We start from the raw sequence: 14,437 nt of genomic DNA on the forward strand, positions 1-14,437 counted from the left end.
TCTGATTTCTTCCACCTATCCTCTATAAATCTAATGATGATTGTTTAAGTTTTGATGCTATTGGGAATAACATAAAGGTTGATATTCTCTTTAAGAGTTGAACTACAGTTTTGTGACCCCAAAGTGGTACTAAGCATTCCTCTTGGCCTAAACTTGTCATAAGATTAGGTCATGCAGCCCAGGAGGCATATCTGGCCCCTGACTCTGCATTTCTGGATTGATTTCAGAGCTTTCTGAACCCTTGGATTCACTCTGGGGGCACTCCTGTTTAGTATTCACTTTGCTGTTCAAAGAGCATATGGCTTTTTATTCCCCAAAGAACAGCAAGTGCCCTGACGAGAGTGAATGCTATAACCTCACTCATGTTCATCCTCATCTACCAAGGCTTCTCTCAGCAAATTCGGCCATTCATCTAAGTCCAGACCAAGTCATTCCTGCTCCAGGAACTCTTTCAATATTCTAGACTATAGAGATTCATCTCTCTCATTCCTGGCTCCATTCAGAACATATAATATTCTGCCTTTTTATTCCACAATCCAATCCACTTTATACACTGTTGATAGGTTGGATTTTCTGAAGCATATCTCTGATCACATGCTCCCTTGCTCAGAAATTTCCATTGGCTCCCAAGAGCTTACAAAGCAAAGTCCAAAGTCCTGGGACCCTCGACCACTGGCCTCAACCCATCTGACTGGTCTCTCTACGGCTGCCCTTACCCAGTTTGTTTATGCTCCAGCTAAACTGAACTGTCGGCTGTTCCTTAATGCTTTTCTATTTCCATAACTTAGTTTATGCTATCACTTCCACCTAGAACACCCTTTCCCCTACTCCATATGTCTATATATGACAAGCCCAAAGGATGTTTGTCTAGGAAGTCTTCTTTTTAATCCACTTAAAATAATCTTTCCCACCACCCAATTCCTATTATTGCATAGTTGAATCTCTCTTAAGACTCTTCCAGTTTTATTCCTTTTTAAGAGTTATTTGTGTATAAGTATTCTCCCCCCACTGAACTACAAGTGCTTTAAGAATATGCAGGGTCCATATTCCATTTCTCATTGCTCATAGTGTCTTGAGTATAGTAAGAGGTTAATAAACAGTTCTCTCCAAGACAAGCTCAATCTCGCCCTCCAAAGACAGCTGGGCCAGATTTTGTGAGAAGAGAGGAATCTAAATGTTTGCCCCCATATTTGCTAGTTCTGTGTCCTAGGGTAAGCCACTTAGCCTCAGTTTCCACAAACGTAAAAGTGAAGTGATAACATCTTTCCAATCTGCTCACTGGGCCATTATGATGAGCTAATCAGATGATGCATTTGAAAACCGCAAAATCCTGCACAAGGCTTACAGTCCCCAAAGTCAGCATCTGGCATATGCTTTCGGAATGCATACATTTTTATACACTGCATCAAAAAGTTTTAGACACATAGAACCACTAAAAATTAGAGTAACTCAGTGACATCTCATCTAGTACCTATAAGGCCCAAGAAGCTTGGGACTTTGCCCCTAAATAGTGTCAGAGAAACAACTCTGAGTCTTGTGCTATTTCCGTCAAGCCATGTATAGCAGGCACTCAGAAACATTTGCTGAACCAAATAGATTCTATGACATTTTTATTTAAAGTTCAAAAGTCACCATAGATTGAGGTTCCCTGTGGAATGTACATGGCTGAGAAAACAATATTGAAGCAGTGGTTAAAGCTCACATGCTACATCCCACCCCACAGTTACTCTCCTACTTGGAGCAAGGTCTCCAAACCTCTCTGAGCCCCCGCCAGAGGGTAATCTCTAAGAGGGTGGGGACTTTGTGTCTATTTTATTCATTGCTGTGGACCTAAACCTAGATGAGTGCCTGGCACATAGTATGAGTTCAATGTGCATTTGTTAAATGAATGAATGCACCTCAGTTTTCTCAAAAGTGAAATAGTAACAGTCTCATAGGGTTGTCCTGAGAATTAAATGAACGGAAGCACTTAAAGCTCTTGACAGTGACTGGAATCCAGTAAGTAGAATCCAGTAAGCTGGCCATTATTACCATCCTGAAAACAAATCTCTCATCATCCCTACCATTTGGGGCTGGGGTTAAGGGGAGGGCTCCAAAAGAATGGGTGCTCTAACCTGAACACCAAATCTCTGTTACCATGGATTGCAAATCTAAATCAAATTAGGAAGCACATTCTGGTAAATGTTGGTTGCCTAGAGATGCCTGTATCAAACCAAGCATTATCACTGAAGATCAGATCTTGGAACAACTACAGACAAAGAGAGCTAGAGAACAAAAACTTGAGAACTAAGCCCTAAACTAGAGAACAAAAAGGGTTTGCTGATGCCAAACAATAAAATTATGTGTCAACTTTTTCATAAAACAAAGAAACACCCTTTTCCAACCAAACACCTCAAAAATTTAATGTAGAAGCAAAATAAGGCAGTAGTAGGGCATCCAGGTTATATTCTTTTTATATTAAAGGGATGTTTTATTAAATGCCACATTTACAGCCACTGTGGAAGACTGGTTATGAAATTAAACTTGTTAACACCCTTTTTCACAAATACTCACACCTAAGCAAATTAAAGGACAGTTAATTAACTATTTAGGTCAAATGAGAGCAACAATATATAACACAGAAGGATAACCAATATTTAAATAACATAATAAAATATAATTAACAAGAATATTGACCTAGGCATAATTTAACATACCCTTGAGGATCCCAGAAGCATCTCAGTATTCTTCAGAGTCACAGAATCATCATTAAGAATTTCAGTTATAACTGTGTAGTATTGATACTGATTACCTGAGCTTTCTGTTCATTTGAATTCAGTATGCGAATTGTTAGTTATATAGGTGTATGAAGGGAAGTGTGTATGGGGGTGGAGGTGTGTATACATACAGCATACACACAATGTTAACAGAGAATGTATATATTTCCTTCCTGCCTTGCTTTTCCTCCATGTTCCCCTAAAAAGCACACAGTATGCTCATAAAACATTCTCACCAGCTTAAAAAAGGGCTTTAGGCAGTAATTAAAAAATTTTCCACTTAGCATTTGCTTTGACTCCTAAAGCCTTGTGCTTTTGTATTTTTAAAAGTTTATTTTTAAAACAATGAGGTTTCATCCCTTGTGGATCTTCCAAATACTGGTTAAAATGCCAAAATAATGACAGATCCATTCAAACATCAATGAATTTAAAATTTATTTATTTATTTATTTGCGGTACGCGGGCCTCTCACGGCCCTGGCCTCTCCCGCTGCGAAGCACAGGCTCCAGACGTGCAGGCCCAGCGGCCATGGCTCACGGGCCCAGCCGCTCCGCGGCATGTGGGATCTTCCCAGACCGGCGCACGAACCCATGTCCCCTGCATCGGCAGGCGGACTCCCAACCACTGCGCCACCAGGGAAGCCCATAAAATTTATTTTTAACTGTATCCTGTTATCATTCAACAAAACTGACTCTTCTGGTGATTACCTGTCCACTATCCAATGACTACATTGGTCTCTCGTATCTATATGAACATTCTAAAACAGACCTTTCCTAGTTCATTAATCTTTTACATACAGATTTTAAATCAAAAGGTGAGAGTCCTTCATGGAGAGGTTTGCATATTGAAGTGCTCCAAGATATATTCTGTTTTTCCAAAATAAATTCGTGCAACAACAATTTTTTAAAAACCTGATTTTAATTACATCATCTTTTCCCACAACTAATTTATTTCTGACAAATAAAAACCTAAGAGTTTGGAAAGTGTTCATTCTGCCAGGCAGAGAGTACCTATGCTAAGACCACAATGCTGAATCTTGAGCGAAATTAGAAAATTCAGTAGTTGCCCTATTCCACTCCTTACCTTGTCGTCCAAGCTAGAAATCCTGGTATAATCCTTGTTACGGAAGACAAGTTCATGTGCCTGATGCACAGTGAGGCCAAACAAACCGAAACGTTGGAGTTTGGAGCAGAGAAAGGTTTATCGCTGGGCCATGCAAGGAGAATGAGAACGGGGGCTCACGCTCAGAAAACCCTGAAACTCCTCCGAGGGTTTCAGCCAAGCATCTTTATAGGTCAGGTGAGGGAAGGGCCCCGCAGGGTGGGTGATCAGCTTGTGCACGATTCTCTGATTGGTTGATGGTGAGGTCACAAGGCAGTCAACATTACATCAATCTTTGGGTGCCAGAAGGTTGGGGGATGGGGGAGGCGGACAGGGGCGGCTACGTGCTCATGATCATCATGTAGTCAACTTCTTCCATTTGGTGGTGCTTTTTAGCATCTGAAAAACTCAGGAGGTATGCACGAGATACTATTATCTGGGTACTTCAGAAAGGAGATTAAAAAAAAAAAAAGAATCGTTATTTTTTAAAAAAGAGGAGCTACAGCAGAGGATATGGGGGCGGGATCTGCCCCGGGAAGTCCCCTGAGGATCCTGCTCGGTTACATTCTGATGTCACTTTCCCCACCCAACAGCCAAACTTTTGCACACATCCAGAAGGCTCTCTCGCGCCCAGCCAGTTCCGCTGTACTTAGGGTTCCCACTGTTCTGAGGGACCTTGCTGTCCCCTCTGACTGCTAGATATTCTAACCGTCCTTTCCTGGGGATGGAAAAACTTCCCTGATCTCTACGTTGAAAAGAGATCCCCTCAAGGTCCCCACAGCACCGCGCAGACCTCACACCAGGCCCAGAATAAGTGCTCCATGAGTGGTGGTTATTACCCATGCCACTCTCTCACTTCGTCCCAGCTTACCCTTCCCCATCCCCGTGTCCTCAAGTCCATTCTCTGCATCTGCATCTTTATTCCTGTCCTGCCCCTAGGTTCTTCAGAACCATTTTTCTTTTAGATTCCATATATATGTGTGAGCATATGGTATTTGTTTTTCACTTTCTGACTTACTTCATTCTGTATGACAGTCTCTAGGTCCATCCACCTCACTACAAATAACTCAATTTTGTTTCCTTTTATGGCTGAGTAATATTCCATTGTATATATGTGCCACATCTTCTTTATCCATTCATCTGTCGATGGACACTTAGGTTGCTTCCACATCCATCACAGGTATAATTCATTAAAGTTAAGATGAGGTCATACTGAAATAAGAAGGCCCCTATTCCAATATGACTGTTGCCCTTATGGGGAAACTTGGACAGACACGTGCTCAGGAAGAAAGACATGGGAAGATGAAGGCAGACATCATAGGGGTCTTTTTGCAAGCCAAGGACCAACACAGATTGCCAGAAAACCACCAGAAGCAAGGGCAGAGCATGGAATAGATTCCTCCTCACAACCCTCAGAAAAAAACAACCCTGCCAACACCTTGGTCTCCGACTTCTGGCCTCCAAACTGAGACAATACATCTGAATTGTTAAGCTGCCCGTTTGTGGTACTTTGTTATAGCAGCCTTTTCAAACAAAGACAGCTATCATAGTAACTCTTGTTCACGTCAAAAAAAAATCCAGTTACATCGTTAATTTGTGGTGAATTAGAGTGCCTATTTGCTCATACCCTTGTCCCCACTGAAGATTCTCTTCTTTGGTCACAGAAGCTAAATTCTAATCAAACAGCCATGCCTTCATTATTAAGCCATGCTGAGGACTGTGGATACGAGATCACAGAGAACTGTGATTTAATCATTAAATTACAATAACTTCAAAACTGTTTTGTGTATGTGATAGTTCTAAAGGGATCATATAATTTCATGCCTTCTTTGTTTTTTTTCCCATTTCACATGTTTTTATTTGAATATAGTTGACATACAATATTATATTCGTTTCAGCTGTACAACATAGTAATATAATCTATAAAAGTCATGCCTTCTTTTAGGCAATCAAACTTAGCTACTTGGAAGGAGTCCACTGTCCTTGTGGAGGCCACTTCAAGCTTCTGGAAGTAGGACAGTGCTTTCTAAGGGAGGGTAATGAAGACAGTGGAAGCAGCTGGTGGGGTAAGAGTGAAAAGAAAAAAGGTGCTTTTATGCTATGATCCCCTGGCTGTTTCTGAGACAATAGCATCCGTGACCTATTCTGTGATGTGGCCGCACCTTTTCCTCTAAGTTGAATTTACATGCTGTGTAGCAGAAGAGGCCGTTCCCCTAGCTTACCATGGAGGGATCCTGCCCGTGGACTTGCTCTTCTGGACAGATCCTACTATTTAATTTGTATGATAGGGACTTCCCTGGTGGCACAGTGGTTAAGAATCCGCCTGCCAATGCAGGGGACACGGGTTCGAGCCCTGGTCCAGGAAGATCCCACATGCCACAGAACAACTAAGCCCGTGCACCACAACTATTGAGCCTGTGCTCTAGAGCTCTCAAGCCACAACTACTGAGCCCGTGTGCCACAACTACTGAATCCCAGGCGCCTAGAGCCCGTGCTCCACAACAAGAGAAGCCACCGCAATGAGAAGCCCGCGACCACAATGAAGAGTAGCCCCCGTTCGCCACAACTAGAGAAAGCCCGTGAACAACAACAAAGACCCAACACAGCCAAAAATAAATAAATAAATAAATAAACAATAATAATTTGTATGATGGTTTGAAAACATCGTTCTTGGGTAAAAATACACACACACACACTTGTTATTTCTAAACCTGAGAACAACAGCTCGAATAAATTAATATACATTTTAAAATGGTGATATGCAAGTAGAGATAGAGAGACATAGAGCTAAAACTGGGATAGACTGCCAATCAGTAAGTCATTATTTGCTGAGACCCACTGTGTTTTGTGCCACACATGGATAATGTAGGGTTCCTCATGATCAGGGACCTCCAGTTTAGTTAGGGAGAGATTTTTCCAAAAATGTACAGCCCAACAGAGGCGTATATGCCACTGCACATGGCTCAGTTGGGTGCTCTCCCTCTCAACGCCTGCAGGAATTAACTCATTGTATAATTGATGGCTTATTAATATGTTTGCCTTCCTGCATTTAGAATGTAACTTTCACCAGGACAGGGCTGGTCTTGCCTTTCAACTTTTTAACTTTAGCATTTGTCATGGTGCTTGATCCACTGTGGATGTGAAATAAGAGCTCGGAGAATAAATGCATGAGGTACAAAAACTGGTGGATGTAGATCATAAGTGACCAAGAATTTGAAAGGCAAGGGGATTATGAGCAGGCTGGAGAAGACAGGAGAAGCATCATGAAAGAGATGAGACTTGGTCATAGTGAATGGAGTGAGGAGGAAAAGAAAGTAAAGTCATAGATCAAAGAGTTGAGGATGGTGAAACGATGGGGAAAGGAAGCCATATTTTAAATAACACTTGTAATAAGTGATTCAACTGCTGAAACAATGACTGGGAGTGTTGAGTGTGTAAAGGAGTGTTGATGCTTTACCTAAAAGAGGTAAAGCCACTTGGCAAGACTCCAGCCAGCTGCCGAGGACTCCACGGCCAAGTGCAGGATGTCTTTGTGAGAGAGGTACACAGAGGTGGAATGCAATTAATTATAAGGCTTCAGTAAATAGAATGAACAGAGGCCTGGTTTTGAGTTCCCATGGGAGGGTCCCACCTTGGAAGGGCTGCTCACACCTAAACTAAGAACAAGAAGAAAAGGACTGTGCTTTGTTGGGCATCTTTTTTTTAAGTGTTTTCTTTTCTTTTTAATATTTTTAAAAGCTTTTTTAAAGTATTTATTAATTTATTTTTTGGCCACACCACTTGGCATGTCGATCTTAGTTCCCCGACCAGGGACCAGGGATCAAACCAGTAAAGTCCCTGTCGGGCATGTTAAAGACAAAGCAGTCAGGATCTCAGAGCTGGGGTTCCTATTCTGCTGCTCTGGCAAATCCTAAAACCTCTCTGTCTTTGTGATTCCTATTACGATATTCCTGGACGTATTATTTCCTACATTCATTCTCCAGCATTCAACAAACATTTGTGAAGTACCTCTTAGCTTTAGGTGGAACTAAAACATTCTTTAAAAAATTACCTAGTTTAAAACAATCACCCAATTTGCAACATTTAAAAATATTAAAAATTATAACTTGCTGTGTCATAATGCCAGGGGCTAACCAACAATGAGAACATCCATCCGGAAGAGAAATCACTGTCAAAATAGACATTTCATGGTGGAATAGAAGACTTGGGCTCAGTACTTCCATAACCAGTACAGGGGCTGGCACATCACTGATAATCAATAAAATATTTGTTGAATGAATAAATGCAGGCAGGGACATTATCTGATTTACAGCTGTCTACCCAGCTCTTAGACCAGTGCCTGGCACGTAAAAAAATTTAAAGATTGGTGGAATAATAAATAACTAATTACATTTATTTATTTATTCTGCAATCACTTATATTGTGATTACATAAAAATTTGATGTGTAGATTCAGTATTAAAACCTCAACTGCTACTCAGGAGGCCAGGATTTGGTTCCAAGTCAATACAGCATAAGTGTAACTTTTCTACTAGAATGTTAGCTCCATGAAATGAACTGTCTGAGTTAGTTTTCCTTAATGTTTTTTTTTTTTTTTTTTGTGGTACGCGGGCCTCTCACTGTTGTGGACTCTCCCGTTGCAGAGCACAGGCTCCGGACGCGCAGGCTCAGCGGCCATGGCTCACGGGCCCAGCCACTCTGCGGCATGTGGGATCTTCCCGGACCGGGGCACGAACCCGTGTCCCCTGCATCGGCAGGCGGACTCTCAACCACTGCGCCACCAGGGAAGCCCTCCTTAATGTTTTTAATAAAAATACATTAAATGAATAAATGCTAACTTCCAACTGTCTATTCTAGAAAGAAAAACAACAAAAAGATAACAACAAAAACCACTGTGCAAGAAAAACCCACGTTCTTCCTTCTGCTATAGTAAGAAGCATCTTTCATGATGACATCTTGAGACATTTTAGCTCAAAATTCCCAGCCTGTGAGAAGATGGTACCATCCATACAACTGGGCCAGCACCTCTGATTAATTTTTAATCCAACTTTTATGAGTTTTTTCAGTGTTAACCACAGTCCAATTGGGGGTGTATAAATTTAAAACCAAAAAAAAAGGAAAAAAAGACTGTCTTTCAGGAATGAAAAATAAACGTAATCTGAAATCAATATTTATGAAGTTGTGATTAATTGACTGATGACCAAATGATTACAAAACGTCTGCCTGAAACATCTACTCAAATTTATTAGCTTTGACCAAAAAAATTAAAAAACAATCTGAACTGGGTCAATGAAAGAATAATGCATTCCTAATCAATTTTTAATAGCACTTAAGATTTTATATTTTTTTAAACTTGCTTTTAAATAATTTATCATAAAAATGAATCCGATTTAGACAAGGAGTAAAAGGTGTTCCACGGCTATTTGATGGTTTTCTTAGCAAAGAAATTCAATTGTAACTGACTTTTTATTACTGAACTACTTTATTAATAATAATACATCTCGCACTTACATGAAGGCATTTAGCCAACAATCTCAAAGAGTCTAAGTGAGATCTAGGATTTAGCTCCAATTCTACCATTATCTGGTGGTTTACCTTATCTAGGCCTCAATTTCCTCATTTATGAAAGGAAAGGCCTGAATAAAACTCCCCAAGATCCTTCCTACTTCTAAAAGTTTATAATTCTAAGGATTCAGGAGGCTTTAGCCTATCCCAGGTGCTGTATGTATCTGATCAAACTCCTCAGGTCACAGGACTCCTCATGGGGTTATGAAGAAGCCTAGAAAGAAATTAAGCAGAAAGTCAACAAGCCATGTAATATTTGTTTTCCTATTAAAGTATTGGCAGCATTATTTAATGATTTGGGCCAAATAATGTCTGTTTAGAATATGATTTGTCAAGATGCCATATCTTATTAAAATTAAAGCGAATGTGAATTAAAGCATTGCTTTGGTTTTCTATCGCTGTGGGACAATTCACCTCAAAGCTTAGTGACTCAAAACAACAATAAATATTAATTATCTCTGATAATTTTTGTAGGTAGGAATTCAGAAGTGACTAAGCTGGGAAATTCTAGCTTGGGTTCTTTCAGAAGGTTGCAGTCAAGATGTTCACTGGGGCTGTAGTCATCTGAAGGCGTGAATGGGGCCAGAGGATCCATTTCCAAGGTAGCTTAGTCACATGGCTGGCAAGTTTGTGTTGGCTGCTGGCAAAAGGCTTCAGATCTTCCCCAAGTAGGCATTTCCACAATGCTGTCTGAGTGCTATTTGAGGCACTTCCACAGGGCAAGCAATCCAAGAGAGCAAAGCAGAAGCTACAGTAACTTTTATGACCTAGCCTTGGCAGTCATACATGTCACTTCTACATACTCTATTGGTCATACAGGGACAGCTTCAAGCTGTGTAGTCACACAGGGCCCTACATTCAGAAGAGTCCTGCACTTGGTTTAAAACTTTGATGTTGCCATGTTGATATTCTTAATCATTTTATCTTTGGACTTTCGAAAGTCAAGTCAGTAAGAACCATGGTGTACACAGGTGAGCAGAGAAGATACTTGCAGTATGTGTGTTCACGGCTATTCCTTGCCACCCCTTTGCATATAGTGTTAGCAATGCACAGAATTCTGGCGGGAATTCAGTGAAACTCAAAGCAAGGACAACGTCAGCGTATTTTGGAAGCCTCCAGCTTCCAGAGTGTTGGGAGGATGTGCATGTATTAAGAAGTGAAATAAAGAGTTAATTTTGTCCATCACCAAAAAAGAGAAATGCCCTTCATAGGGCAGAGGGAAGAGAGAGTTCCTGGCCTTAAAGCATTTGAATTATTTAAAGCAAAGCCTGGGAATTGGCCTGGAATCAATCTGGACCTAGAGAGAGTCCCAGTCGGTCTGTATTGCTAATGATATTACTCAGGTGTGTGTGTGTGTGTGTGTGTGTGTGTGTGTGTACTTATTCACAGAGCATTAGTGAGCAGAGCAGGTATGTTATGGTATGATCCTATTTGTGCTTATGCACACAATAATATGAATGGAAATGTTTGTAAGGATATGCTCCAGAATGTTGATAGTGACTACCAGTCAGGATCGAGAGGTGAGGCATAAGCCTAGAGGAACTTTTGCTTATTATTTTATATATTTATAAATGGCTTAATTTTCAAGATGACTCTTACTATTGATATTTTTATAATTAGCAAAATGGAATACAGTCTTCCATTTTGAAGTGAAAAACAAGTAAACTCAATGTGTAAAGCAGCCTGGGTCTGTAATAAAGGTAGTTTGTGGCTAAAGAAAATATTACGGTCTGTGGACTAGTCACTCAGTACCAGATACTAGATAAATCAAATACAATCCCGGGCCTCAAGAAACAGACAGTCTGTTGTAGGGGCAAACAAATAAACGATCAACTATAATAGAATGTTATTAGCCTAGTGCAAAAAGAACTATATGGACAGAGCACTAGAACAGCACTGAGAAGCTGTGACAATGATACAAACGAGGGATGTTCGAAATAGTCTAGATTTAAACATTCTACTTAAAATGTTGGTTATGATTTTTTAAATATATTTTTATGACTGAGTACTAACACCAATCATCAGGATGATTAACAAGAAATGAACTTTCCCTAGTAGCTTTGGAAAAGTCTTTTTTTAAAAAAAAAACTGTCTTCAACGTGTCTTCCTATTGCACTGTCTCCAAGGGTTGGTGTGAGAGGAAGAACAGTCTCAGTCCTACATCCCCCTCAGAGGGTGGGAATGACAGGTCCTAAAATACCACATTGGGTATAAAAAAGGTGAGAACAAGGTGAGAACAGGGAAGAACACAGTAAGATGGGGAAAAGGCAAACCTTGAACAACTGTGGGTAAAGACTTGGAGCTTTCGCATTCTGAAGCCTGAGATTTATAGCCAGGAATATGAAAGATGCATTTAGCAACACATGTGAAGCTGACACCCCATTTAATATGACTCCAAACAGCCAGGAAATAGGCAAACCAGATGACTTTTAGGCCAGTCATTCAGAAAAAAAGTGGCCATCAAACAGACAATCAATATGACTATTTTGCCCAGATCTCCTATCCGAAGCACGTGATGGTCTCCAATTCCTAGGAAATTAAGTTACTGAGCTGTTTGAAAGAATTCTCACTATCACCTGTGAGCCGATTTTGAACTGGAATTGGGCTACTTCAAGTGAATTACTAGCTGCTCCAATCTCATAATTGTCTGTTCCTTTTGTAGACGTGATAGTAAACACACATTGACCTCATTCAATACACACACACACACACACACACACACTTTACCAATGAGGAAGCTAAGAAGCAGAGAGGTTAAACAAATAGTCTGAAGCCAGTAGAGCCAGGAATTTGTTCAGACAGGGATTTCTACCCTGCAGCCCAGGTCCAGACCCCTTTCTTTTAACCATGAGGCTGCTTCTTGTAATTATAATGCTCTCTCCCACAAAAAGATTAGTAGATGTAGTTGCACTGGTTTTGTTTCTAAACCTCCCTACTCACAGATTGTATTTGTTTGCATAAATTGATCATGCTGGCTCTTCCTCACTTAAAGTAAATTGCAGTTAAATTCCAAATCTGTCATACTCAAAGATTCATTTAGGAACTTTCAGAGTTTTTCTTTTTCATTGGTAGGAAGTGTTAACTTATAACATCACACATTCTTCTTCAGAGTTCAGCAGCATAGTGGTACTTTTCATATCCAACCAGGCGCCTGAAATGAAGGCTTTAAACGCCTGTGCGAGTGCTGTCGGGGAGTGTGGATGGTTCACGCTCTTTGCAGCTTTCTCACATGTGGGTGTAAATCAGAGTCCACGGCTCCGATCCTAAAGTCTCTTTCGGATAGAAATCACAGAAGGACCAACAGTGAAAGCATGTCTTCACGGAAAGCTGCTATTAATGTACGCAAAACGTTTCTGAAACAAACAAGGAGACAATCACTGTCGTTTTTAAGTGACATTACATCATTTAAGAGTGTAAAAAGACCTGAGCGCGGTAGAAAGTTGCTTGGAAAAGTTAAAATGTACAGATAACGTCTTTCCTCTTCCCGTTTTGACTGCGCCGTGTTTTCTGTGACGGGTTTAATCTTTAGTCGGAAAACTCTTCCCTCCTCCCCACCCTCCTGGAAAGATCCTGGGATTTTAAATCGCCTTTCTGCATCTTCCTCTCCTCTCTCCACCATTACTCTTTCATTTAAACTTTCAAGATCCTCGATGCCCGTAGTAAACCTCCTTCCTTCCCATTCTCAGGAATCCTGTAGCTTCCGAACCGGGGAGAGTTTTTTTCAAACGGAAAAGCAAGGAAAGAAGGAAGGGAACAGCTCCGGCGACCGCGCGTTGGGAAAGCGCATTTTCGTTGCCTCGACCGGCGCGGCGTGGCCCTGCTGGGCTACCGTAGCCGGCCTCGCGCGGCCTCAGTTAGGGAGAGAAGCCGCGGTCGGCGGGACTTCCGTGTTGGCGGGATTCTGAACGCTGCCATGGCTCAGACCGTGCAGAACGTTACATTGTCGCTCACTCTGCCCATCACGTGCCACATCTGCTTGGGGAAGGTAATGGGTGATTCCGGGCGCGGCTACGAATCGGGGTCGGGTGTGCAGTGGCCCGCCAGAGCCGAGGCCGGTCTCTGTGTGTGGCGGGGACGCGGCGCGAGGCGCCGGGCTGGTTGAGGACGCCGACCCGCGTTCTCCTTAGGCTGGGGAGGCCACGTCCCGGGCGACGGAGGGAGCGCGCCGCGATTCGTGTGGTCATCTCTGTGCCTTTCGGAGGAAGATGACAGCGGTCTGGGGTGTGGAGGGAGGGCGGCCTCACCCGGGCGACTCCGGCGTCGAAGGAGGCCTGGTCAGAAACGAATCCCAGCAATTTACGCCCCTGTGCATCCCCATCAAATCCTGAAAGCACGTTTCCTGGGAGCCTCGCTAAGGTTCCTTCGTCCTCTGCACAAACTAGAGTGTTTTGTTCTTGGGCCTCCAGTGCTGGTTGGAGAGTCTTTTCCATTTCCTGGATCATTTCCTTTACCTAACCCGGCGTTGGGAGTGGCTTTTGCTCTGGCTTCAGAATTTGAAAAATAAATAGTACGTGCCCCTGAATGACGTTTAGAATGAGAGATACGGTCTTTAATTCCAAGAACGGATCAGTCAGGAGGTAGAATACCGTCTTTTTGTGATGCAAGAGGTGCGTAAGGTGTTTGTGAAACTAGGTGGAGAAAGTAGTTCAGAATTAGAAACGGAGTTTTGAAGGTTCTAATGCATTTGTCTCCTCTTTCATTTCCGTTTGTGCCTCCCGTTCGGTTTAAGAAGAACATTTTGTTTTACTACGTAGGTCCAGAAAGGAGATTTTTTTTCTCACGCTGAATTGTTTTTACGTTTATGGTGTGTTTGTGCGTGTGTTTACCCGCCCCCCCCACAGGCTTAGGACTGGGAAATGCAAACTTAATAGAGCAAACATTTGAGTGCCAGCCAATATGATCATTTGATCATCTGCTTTAAGTCTATGTGAATTTCCTGAGTTCAAGAAGTAGTAGGAAGCCAGGCTTGGAAGAAACTGATAACTCATGATATCCATCAGAATGAAATGCCAAGGA

The 14,437-nt window shown here is 41.8% G+C and overlaps 1 protein-coding gene across 1 annotated transcript in view; it reads left to right on the top strand.

The window, feature by feature from the left end:
- Nucleotides 1–13,301: 13,301 nt before the first annotated feature.
- Nucleotides 13,302–14,437, top strand: part of OBI1 (ORC ubiquitin ligase 1) — a gene marked incomplete at its 3' end in the record, with an annotated part of 43,622 nt that continues 42,486 nt past the window's right edge. Inside the window, exon 1 of the mRNA XM_079721700.1 lies at nucleotides 13,302–13,406. Coding sequence (XP_079577826.1) covers nucleotides 13,335–13,406 — 72 coding nt within the window. The 5' untranslated portion in view covers nucleotides 13,302–13,334. The remainder of the gene's footprint in view (nucleotides 13,407–14,437) is intronic.

Source organism: Hyperoodon ampullatus (genome assembly GCF_949752795.1).
Source record: "Hyperoodon ampullatus genome assembly, chromosome: 16".
Classification (NCBI taxonomy): Eukaryota; Metazoa; Chordata; class Mammalia; order Artiodactyla; family Ziphiidae; genus Hyperoodon; species Hyperoodon ampullatus.